Source organism: Babylonia areolata, chromosome 9 (assembly GCF_041734735.1).
Source record: "Babylonia areolata isolate BAREFJ2019XMU chromosome 9, ASM4173473v1, whole genome shotgun sequence".
NCBI lineage: Eukaryota > Metazoa > Mollusca > Gastropoda > Neogastropoda > Buccinidae > Babylonia > Babylonia areolata.
In genome coordinates, this window is record NC_134884.1 from 502,501 (window position 1) to 515,000 (window position 12,500).

The 12,500-nt window shown below is 41.5% G+C and overlaps 1 protein-coding gene across 1 annotated transcript in view; it reads right to left on the bottom strand.

The window, feature by feature from the left end:
* Nucleotides 1-347: 347 nt before the first annotated feature.
* The window catches only part of LOC143285670 (palmitoyltransferase ZDHHC3-like), a 29,869-nt gene continuing 17,716 nt past the window's right edge, over nt 348-12,500 (bottom strand). The window contains exons 8-9 of the mRNA XM_076593068.1: nt 12,172-12,334; nt 348-523 (exon numbers count right to left, since the gene is read on the bottom strand). Coding sequence (XP_076449183.1) covers nt 12,176-12,334 — 159 coding nt within the window. The 3' untranslated portion in view covers nt 348-523; nt 12,172-12,175. The remainder of the gene's footprint in view (nt 524-12,171; nt 12,335-12,500) is intronic.

The window sequence follows — 12,500 nt, forward strand, 5'->3', positions numbered from 1 at the left end:
CACACACACACCCACACTTACCTTGCCTCCCTCCCCTGGCTGTGGCCCGGTGAAGCAGCTTATTGGCCGAACAGCGCTGTCAGCTGAGAGACTTCAGCAAGCCTTCCTCCGCCACTAACGGGATCGACGTCATCAGAGCTTTGCTGATGCCTCTTGACACGCCCCTCTCTCCACCCCACTGCTTTGCTTTGGCCTGTTTGTCTGTCTGCCTGTTTGTCTGTCTGTTTGCCTGTTTGTCTGTCTGCCTATTTGTCTGTCTGTTTGCCTGTTTGTCTATCTGCCTGCCTGCCTGTCTCTGACTAGGATATATGACCGCTGTAGACAGAGCGATATTGATTGACTGAATAACTGACATTTTTACTTATTTATCGCCTATCCACGGTCAGAGACCAAGCTCTACGCCCTTTACAAAAACGGAGTCAGTTGCACAACAGGCTGGCCCAGCTGGGTAGAGCCGACAGAGTGGCCTTTGGGCACACGATACGTTTCCCGTGTCATTCAGCCTGGCTTCAGTCACACGCATCTGCACACATGTACATTTAGGTGAATTTTTCTTTAGAATTTAGGCGCTCGTCGTTTGTTCCTGTATCAGACCCACACCTATGTGTGTCAGAGAGGATTCACTTCAGTGCTCACATCACCTGACCGTCACAAACACATCACCTGATCGTCACAAACACATCACCTGATCGTCACAAACACATCACCTGACCATAACAAACACATCACCTGACCATAACAAACACATCACCTGATCGTCACAAACACATCACCTGACCATAACAAACACATCACCTGATCGTCACAAACACATCACCTGACCATAACAAACACATCACCTGATCGTCACAAACACATCACCTGACCATAACAAACACATCACCTGATCGTCACAAACACATCACCTGACCATAACAAACACATCACCTGACCATAACAAACACATCACCTGATCGTCACAAACACATCACCTGACCATAACAAACACATCACCTGATCGTCACAAACACATCACCTGACCATAACAAACACATCACCTGACCATAACAAACACATCATCTGATCGTCACAAACACATCACCTGACCATAACAAACACATCACCTGATCGTCACAAACACATCACCTGATCGTCACAAACACATCACCTGACCATAACAAACACATCACCTGATCGTCACAAACACACCACCTGACCGCAACAAACACATCACCTGATCGTCACAAACACATCACCTGATCGTCACAAACACATCACCTGACCATAACAAACACATCACCTGATCGTCACAAACACACCACCTGACCGCAACAAACACATCATAAACACATCCCTTGACTGTAACAAACACATCACTTGAACATAACACATCACTTGACCATAACAAAAACATCACAAACACATAACCTGCACATAACAAATGCATCACCTGACCATAACAAACACATTATAAACACACCACCTGATTGTAACAAACACATCTTAAACATATAACCTGAACGTAACAAACATCATAAACACATCACCTGAACATAAACACATCACCTCAATGTAACACACACATAAACGTATCACCTGAACATAACAAACACATCACCTGAATGTAACAAACACATCATAAACCTATCACCTGAACATAACAAACACATCATAAACATATCACCTAAACGTAACAAACACATCACCTGAACGTAACAAACACATCCCCTAAACGTAACAAACACATCATAAACCTATCACCTGAACATAACAAACACATCATAAACATATCACCTGAACGTAACAAACACATCACCTGAACATAACAAAAACATCATAAACATATCACCTGAACGTAACACACACACACACACACACACACACACACGCTGACAACCAGCTTGCTGTTGAAAGGAAAAAAACTGACCCAAAGTGGGTTCACATGTGCAGGTGTATTTTATTGCCAAAATATGAATAAAATAAAATCACAGACAAGAGTGGACGTCACAAAGAATAAACTCTGAGAAAGGGAACAGTTGCATAGAAGACGTCAAGGTGTTTGAGATTTCAGACATCAGTGAATTCTGTGTGATGAGGCTGCCCTGACAACACAAGTACCACAGGTCTTCCCCATTCTTACAACACATGTAATACCAATATAATGGTATTGTAACAACAGAAACGCTATCACTCTTATGACATTATCATAACGACAGATTACCAATCATGAAGCTATCACAACACGAATCTACCCAATACAATATTTTTTTTAAAATTTGTCTTGACTCTGTAACAGAAATTTGCTACACAATTACCTTTTGTCTATTCATGGTACAAAAATCATTTTTTGTTGGAACCCTTCTCCAAAGGGCGAATTCCATCTGATATTACAACTGTGGATGGACAGTAAATAAAATGCTAAACAACACAAACACTGCCAAGATCATGTGATTATCACAGGAACACAAAGATTAGCCACCTTGCGAAGTTATCTATTATCACTAAAACACAATATTAGCAATGTTCTGATTACTTATGAAATTATCTATTATCATTACAACACAACATTAGCAGTGTTCTGATGACTTATGAAGTTATTTATTATCACTACAACACTTCATTAACAGTGTTCTGATGACTTATGAAGTTATTTATTATCATTACAACACAACATTAGCAGTGTTCTGATGACTTATGAAGTTATTTATTATCATTACAACACTTCATTAGCAGTGTTCTGATGACTTATGAAGTTATTTATTATCATTACAACACAACATTAACAGTGTTCTGATGACTTATGAAGTTATTTATTATCATTACAACACTTCATTAGCAGTGTTCTGATGACTTATGAAGTTATTTATTATCATTACAACACTTCATTAGCAGTGTTCTGATGACTTATGAAGTTATTTATTATCATTACAACACTTCATTAGCAGTGTTCTGATGACTTATGAAGTTATTTATTATCATTACAACACTTCATTAGCAGTGTTCTGATGACTTATGAAGTTATTTATTATCACTACAACACTTCATTAGCAGTGTTCTGATGACTTATGAAGTTATTTATTATCACTACAACACTTCATTAACAGTGTTCTGATGACTTATGAAGTTATTTATTATCACTACAACACTTCATTAACAGTGTTCTGATGACTTATGAAGTTATTTATTATCATTACAACACTTCATTAGCAGTGTTCTGATGACTTATGAAGTTATTTATTATCACTACAACACTTCATTAGCAGTGTTCTGATGACTTATGAAGTTATTTATTATCATTACAACACTTCATTAGCAGTGTTCTGATGACTTATGAAGTTATTTATTATCATTACAACACTTCATTAGCAGTGTTCTGATGACTTATGAAGTTATTTATTATCACTACAACACAACATTAACAGTGTTCTGATGACTTATGAAGTTATTTATTATCACTACAACACTTCATTAACAGTGTTCTGATGACTTATGAAGTTATTTATTATCACTACAACACTTCATTAACAGTGTTCTGATGACTTATGAAGTTATTTATTATCATTACAACACTTCATTAACAGTGTTCTGATGACTTATGAAGTTATTTATTATCATTACAACACTTCATTAGCAGTGTTCTGATGACTTATGAAGTTATTTATTATCACTACAACACTTCATTAGCAGTGTTCTGATGACTTATGAAGTTATTTATTATCATTACAACACTTCATTAGCAGTGTTCTGATGACTTATGAAGTTATTTATTATCACTACAACACAACATTAACAGTGTTCTGATGACTTATGAAGTTATTTATTATCATTACAACACTTCATTAGCAGTGTTCTGATGACTTATGAAGTTATTTATTATCACTACAACACAACATTAGCAGTGTTCTGATGACTTATGAAGTTATCTATTATCATTACAACACAACATTAACAGTGTTCTGATGACTTATGAAGTTATTTATTATCATTACAACACAACATTAGCAGTGTTCTGATGACTTATGAAGTTATCTATTATCACTACAACACAACATTAGCAGTGTTCTGATGACTTATGAAGTTATTTATTATCACTACAACACTTCATTAGCAGTGTTCTGATGACTTATGAAGTTATCTATTATCACTACAACACAACATTAGCAGTGTTCTGATGACTTATGAAGTTATTTATTATCACTACAACACTTCATTAGCAGTGTTCTGATGACTTATTTCAAAGGTCATCACAGACAGACACAGACAGGTAGTTCACACAGTAACATATTTCACAGGTCTGCCTTTTTCTAATCATGCACAAGATACAACAACTTCTGGTTATCTTTGATCAAAGTAAGACACACACAATCTGTGATTTAATCCTATGATTTCGCACACATGTAAATCAAACAAAAACAGTCTCTGAAATGTGTGCAAGCAATGTACTCAACCATTTCTAGTGGCAAAAAAACGTCCATGTAACAATGATATGGCACAATAAGTATTGCACTTGTGAAACCAGTCCATGACACAATCAATAAGTATTGCACTTGTGAAACCAGTCCATGACACAATCAATAAGTATTGCACTTGTGAAACCAGTCCATGACACAATCAATAAGTATTGCACTTGTGAAACCAGTCCATGACACAATCAATAAGTACTGCACTTGTGAAACCACTCCATGACACAATCAATAAGTATTGCTCTTGTGAAAACATAACTGCAACAGCAGTGATACAGACAAGATCCGTTGTATAAATCACCTTCACATATCATATATGCTTATAGACAGATATATACACAAATATATAGATACCTGCATTCATCATAGTTTGAATTAGGACAGAAGGAATTGTTCAACAGAAATAAGTAGCAAATGTCATCTCATCTCAATCCTGTGGTCTGGATGGTGAATGGGTAACTGTCTTTTTTCTGTTCTACATATACTGCGGTTTGCTTTCTTCAGTATCTCTGCTTCACATTAAAAACAACAACATATACTGCTGTTTGCTTTCTTCAATATCTCTGCTTCACATTAAAAACAACAACATATACTGCGGTTTGCTTTCTTCAATATCTCTGCTTCACATTAAAAACAACAACATATACTGCGGTTTGCTTTCTTCAATATCTCTGCTTCACATTAAAAACAACAACATATACTGCGGTTTGCTTTCTTCAATATCTCTGCTTCACATTAAAAACAACAACATATACTGCAGTTTGCTTTCTTCAATATCTCTGCTTCACATTAAAAACAACAACATATACTGCGGTTTGCTTTCTTCAATATCTCTGCTTCACATTAAAAACAACAACATATACTGCGGTTTGCTTTCTTCAATATCTCTGCTTCACATTAAAAACAACAACATATACTGCGGTTTGCTTTCTTCAATATCTCTGCTTCACACTGAAAACAACAACAACCAACAACAGGTATTGCTAACTATCTATGACTGCAGAAAAACAACAACATATACTGCTGTCTGCTTTCTTCAGTATCTTCACAACAGAAGCAACAACATATACTGCTGTCTGTCTATGGCTGCAGAAAAACAACAACACATACTGCTGTCTGTCTATGGCTGCAGAAAAACAACAACATATACTGCTGTCTGTCTATGACTGCAGAAAAACAACAACACATACTGCTGTCTGTCTATGGCTGCAGAAAAACAACAACACATACTGCTGTCTGTCTATGGCTGCAGAAAAACAACAACATATACTGCTGTCTGTCTATGGCTGCAGAAAAACAACAACATATACTGCTGTCTATGGCTGCAGAAAAACAACAACATATACTGCTGTCTGTCTATCACTGCAGAAAAACAACAACACATACTGCTGTCTGTCTGTGACTGCAGAAAAACAACAACATATACTGCTGTCTGTCTATGACTGCAGAAAAACAACAACATATACTGCTGTCTGTCTATGGCTGCAGAAAAACAACAACACATACTGCTGTCTGTCTATGGCTGCAGAAAAACAACAACACATACTGCTGACTGTCTATGGAAAGGAAGGCAGAAGCAGACAACAGTGACAGAAAAAGAAGGAAATTTCTCCAGCACCTCAGGAAGAGTAAGGGGGAGGGGGGGGGTGACAAAACTGTGGGAGTCACAAGCCATAAAGGCAGACGTGGAGTTACACTGACCCAGGATTTCAACAACTAGGACTCTTGGCAGGCACACCCATGTCTTGGAAACCACACACAACACCCACACCACAAACAGCTGTCCAGGGGAGTGTTTTCAATACAAAAAGTCACAGCACCTTCCCACCCCACAGACAATGTGACCCTAAAGTCACAGCACCTTCCCACCCCACAGACAATGTGACCCTAAAGTCACAGCACCTTCCCACCCCACAGACAATGTGACCACAGACAAAGTGACCCTAAAGTCACAGCACCTTCCCACCCCACAGACAATGTGACCCTAAAGTCACAGCACCTTCCCACCCCACAGACAATGTGACCCTAAAGTCACAGCACCTTCCCACCCCACAGACAATGTGACCACAGACAAAGTGACCCTAAAGTCACAGCACCTTCCCACCCCACAGACAATGTGACCCTAAAGTCACAGCACCTTCCCACCCCACAGACAATGTGACCCTAAAGTCACAGCACCTTCCCACCCCACAGACAATGTGACCACAGACAAAGTGACCCTAAAGTCACAGCACCTTCCCACCCCACAGACAATGTGACCCTAAAGTCACAGCACCTTCCCACACCACAGACAATGTGACCCTAAAGTCACAGCACCTTCCCACCCCACAGACAATGTGACCCTAAAGTCACAGCACCTTCCCACCCCACAGACAATGTGACCCTAAAGTCACAGCACCTTCCCACCCCACAGACAAAGTGACCCTAAAGTCACAGCACCTTCCCACCCCACAGACAATGTGACCCTAAAGTCACAGCACCTTCCCACCCCACAGACAATGTGACCACAGACAAAGTGACCCTAAAGTCACAGCACCTTCCCACCCCACAGACAATGTGACCACAGACAAAGTGACCCTAAAGTCACAGCACCTTCCCACCCCACAGACAAAGTGACCCTAAAGTCACAGCACCTTCCCACCCCACAGACAAAGTGACCCTAAAGTCACAGCACCTTCCCACCCCACAGACAAAGTGACCCTAAAGTCACAGCACCTTCCCACCCCACAGACAAAGTGACCCTAAAGTCACAGCACCTTCCCACCCCACAGACAATGTGACCCTAAAGTCACAGCACCTTCCCACACCACAGACAATGTGACCCTAAAGTCACAGCACCTTCCCACCCCACAGACAATGTGACCCTAAAGTCACAGCACCTTCCCACCCCACAGACAATGTGACCCTAAAGTCACAGCACCTTCCCACCCCACAGACAAAGTGACCCTAAGTCACAGCACCTTCCCACCCCACAGACAATGTGACCCTAAAGTCACAGCACCTTCCCACCCCACAGACAATGTGACCACAGACAATGTGACCCTTAAGTCACAGCACCTTCCCACCCCACAGACAATGTGACCACAGACAAAGTGACCCTAAGTCACAGCACCTTCCCACCCCACAGACAAAGTGACCCTAAGTCACAGCACCTTCCCACCCCACAGACAATGTGACCCTACACATGACTAGCACATCACCAACACAACCTGAAAAAACACTGCTCAACTGCACATCCACTTCATGAGGTAAGTGACTGTATGAAAAAAAGATGTATATAGTACTTCCAATATTCATTGCACTTTTTGGTCCATGCTGTTCAATATAGCAAGGTTTATACAAGGTTTAAAAACACTCATCATTCATATAAAAAGGAGTTGCTGTTGGGGTTTGGGAATGTTTATTGCTAGTGTAAATAAAATAACATTGTGACCAATCACCAACAAACACACACACACACACACACACACACACACTCACACAAACACACTCACATATCTAACTTACACACATCTGCACCATCATCAAATCCACAGTTCACACAAACTTTTGTCCTCTTCTTGCCACACCGCCGTCGGTTCTCTGGGAATCCCACATGTCCACCTTCATCACATACAACACTGAATTGACACTGCTCTAAACACTGAACTGACACTGCTCTAAACACTGAACTGACACTGCTTTAAACAGTGAACTGACACTGCTCTAAACAGTGATTTCACACTGCTTTAAACACTGAACTGACACTGCTTTCACTGCTTTAAACAGTGGACTGACACTGCTTTAAACAGTGAACTGACACTGCTTTACACAGTGAACTGACACTGCTTTAAACAGTGAATTGACACTCCTCTAAACAGTGAACTGACACTGCTTTAAACAGTGAACTGACACTGCTTTAAACAGTGAATTGACACTCCTCTAAACAGTGAACTGACACTGCTTTAAACAGTGAACTGACACTGCTCTAAACAGTGAACTGACACTGCTTTAAACACTGAACTGACACTGCTTTAAACAGTGAACTGACACTGCTCTAAACAGTGAACTGACACTGCTTTATACAGTGAATTGACATTGCTTTAAACAGTGAACTGACACTCCTCTAAACAGTGAACTGACACTGCTTTAAACAGTGAACTGACACTGCTCTAAACAGTGAACTGACACTGCTCTAAACAGTGAACTGACACTGCTTTATACAGTGAATTGACATTGCTTTAAACACTGAACTGACACTGCTCTAAACAGTGAATTGACACTGCTCTAAACACTGAACTGACACTGCTTTATACAGTGAACTGACACTGCTTTAAACACTGAATTGACACTGCTCTAAACAGTGAATTGACACTGCTTTATACAGTGAACTGACACTGCTTTAAACGCTGAATTGACACTGCTCTAAACAGTGAATTGACACTGCTTTAAACACTGAACTGACACTGCTTTAAACAGTGAACTGACACTCCTCTAAACAGTGAACTGACACTGCTTTAAACAGTGAATTGACATTGCTCTAAACACTGAACTGACACTGCTTTAAACAGTGAATTGACACTCCTCTAAACAGTGAACTGACACTGCTTTAAACAGTGAATTGACACTGCTCTAAACACTGAACTGACACTGCTTTAAACAGTGAATTGACACTCCTCTAAACAGTGAACTGACACTCCTCTAAACAGTGAACTGACACTGCTCTAAACAGTGAACTGACACTGCTTTATACAGTGAATTGACATTGCTTTAAACACTGAACTGACACTGCTCTAAACAGTGAATTGACACTGCTCTAAACACTGAACTGACACTGCTTTAAACAGTGAATTGACACTCCTCTAAACAGTGAACTTACACTGCTTTAAACAGTGAATTGACATTGCTCTAAACACTGAACTGACACTGCTTTAAACAGTGAATTGACACTCCTCTAAACAGTGAACTGACACTGCTCTAAACACTGAACTGACATTGCTTTATACAGTGAACTGACACTGCTTTAAACACTGAATTGACACTGCTCTAAACAGTGAATTGACACTGCTTTATACAGTGAACTGACACTGCTTTAAACGCTGAATTGACACTGCTCTAAACAGTGAATTGACACTGCTTTAAACACTGAACTGACACTGCTTTAAACAGTGAACTGACACTCCTCTAAACAGTGAACTGACACTGCTTTAAACAGTGAATTGACATTGCTCTAAACACTGAACTGACACTGCTTTAAACAGTGAATTGACACTCCTCTAAACAGTGAACTGACACTGCTTTAAACAGTGAATTGACACTGCTCTAAACACTGAACTGACACTGCTTTAAACAGTGAATTGACACTCCTCTAAACAGTGAACTGACACTCCTCTAAACAGTGAACTGACACTGCTCTAAACAGTGAACTGACACTGCTTTATACAGTGAATTGACATTGCTTTAAACACTGAACTGACACTGCTCTAAACAGTGAATTGACACTGCTCTAAACACTGAACTGACACTGCTTTAAACAGTGAATTGACACTCCTCTAAACAGTGAACTGACACTGCTTTAAACAGTGAATTGACACTGCTCTAAACACTGAACTGACACTGCTTTAAACAGTGAATTGACACTCCTCTAAACAGTGAACTGACACTGCTTTAAACAGTGAATTGACACTCCTCTAAACAGTGAACTGACACTGCTTTAAACACTGATCTGACACTGCTCTAAACAGTGAATTGACACTGCTCTAAACGCTGAATTGACACTGCTCTAAACAGTGAATTGACACTGCTTTAAACACTGACCTGACACTGCTTTAAACAGTGATCTGACACTGCTCTAAACAGTGATTTGACACTGCTCTAAACACTGAACTGACACTGCTTTAAACAGTGATTTCACACTGCTTTAAACACTGAACTGACACTGCTTTAAATAGTGAACTGACACTGCTTTAAACAGTGATTTGACACTGCTCTAAACACTGAACTGACACTGCTCTAAACAGTGAATTGACACTGCTCTAAACAGCATACATGCCTCAGAGATGAGATGCTTCCAAAAAACAAACAGAAGTGAGAAACATCTACACAGACAGCACCACCAAAACTGGGCATCTCCTACACAGATAGCACCACCAAAACAGGGCATCTCCTGCACTGACCACACCACCAAAACTGGGCATCTCCTACACAGATAGCACCACCAAAACTGGGCATCTCCTACATAGACCACACCACCAAAACTGGGCATCTCCTACACTGACCACACCACCAAAACTGGGCATCTCCTACATAGACCACACCACCAAAACTGGGCATCTCCTACACAGATAGCACCACCAAAACTGGGCATCTCCTACACTGACCACACCACCAAAACTGGGCATCTCCTACACTGACCACACCACCAAAACTGGGCATCTCCTGCACTGACCACACCACCAAAACTGGGCATCTCCTACACTGACCACACCACCAAAACTGGGCATCTCCTACATAGACCACACCACCAAAACTGGGCATCTCCTGCACTGACCACACCACCAAAACTGGGCATCTCCTACACTGACCACACCACCAAAACTGGGCATCTCCTACACTGACCACACCACCAAAACTGGGCATCTCCTGCACTGACCACACCACCAAAACTGGGCATCTCCTACACAGACCACACCACCAAAACTGGGCATCTCCTACATAGACCACACCACCAAAACTGGGCATCTCCTACACAGATAGCACCACCAAAACTGGGCATCTCCTACACAGATAGAACCACCAAAACTGGGCATCTCCTACACAGATAGCACCACCAAAACTGGGCATCTCCTACACAGATAGCACCACCAAAACAGAAGTGAGAAACAGTCATGCAAACTATCAGTTCCCCCGAAGATCTGTCCACAGTGAAGATCTGACCACAGTGAAGATCTGACCTGACCACAGTGAAGATCTGACCACAGTGAAGATCTGACCACAGTGAAGGAACACAAACTGAAGTGGCATGGCCACGTCTCGTGATCAGCAGGACTTACCAAGACAACCCTGCAAGGCACGGCGCAAGGAAGGAGGAGAGGCGGACAGAAAGAGATGGGAGGACAACATCCCAGCATGGACAGGCCTGAGATCACTGAGTGAGGCCCTGAGAGAGACGAGCAACAGGGAGAGGTGGAGAGAACTGGTGGCCAGGTCGTCAGGCCAACAGTCTTCAGACCAAGGGAAGCAGAAGAGAACAACATGAACCAAATACTTCACTGAGACACACACAGAGAGACACACACACAGAGACACACACACACAGACAAACAGCAACCACTGTCTGCACTCAGCTGCCATCTTCCCTACATCCAGATGAGCAATGAAGACGTCACACACAGCTATGCCTGCTGACAGCACTCACAGAAAAGTCACACACCCACACACACTCAAACACACAACCAGACGTGAGAGATTTTTTTCTGAAAGACCTGAAAAATTAGTATAAGATACAAAAGTAATAAACAATTCATCGAGTCAAAACAATCTGAAATCCACTGCTGATGGCATCCATACCAAAAGCTTGTTTCAAACCTATAAAACTGATATTTTCCTGCACCATTTGAACCAACTTACCAAAGGAAATGTAGCACAGAATGGAGCACTCTGACCACGCCATGCATCCATCATCACAGAACCATCTACGCCTAACTCTAAGCACTGAGAAATGAATTAAAAAACCACCAAAAAAACCCACAGCGCTACACAGTGTGCAGGTGAGGGGAGCAGCGCGTGGTGCGGGGCCTGGCGAAGGGAGACCACCAGTGCAGGCTGAAGGGAGAACCGAACACAGACTTGAAGCTCATCCAGCGGGACTGCTTCTCCCACCGGGCCACCTCCTTCTTCAGCTGCTCTATGCCCTGCACACACACACACAACACACACACACACAACACACACTCACACACACACACACACACTCACACACACACACACAACACACACTCACACACACACACACACACACACACACAACACACACACAACACACACACACACACAACACACACTCACACACACACACAC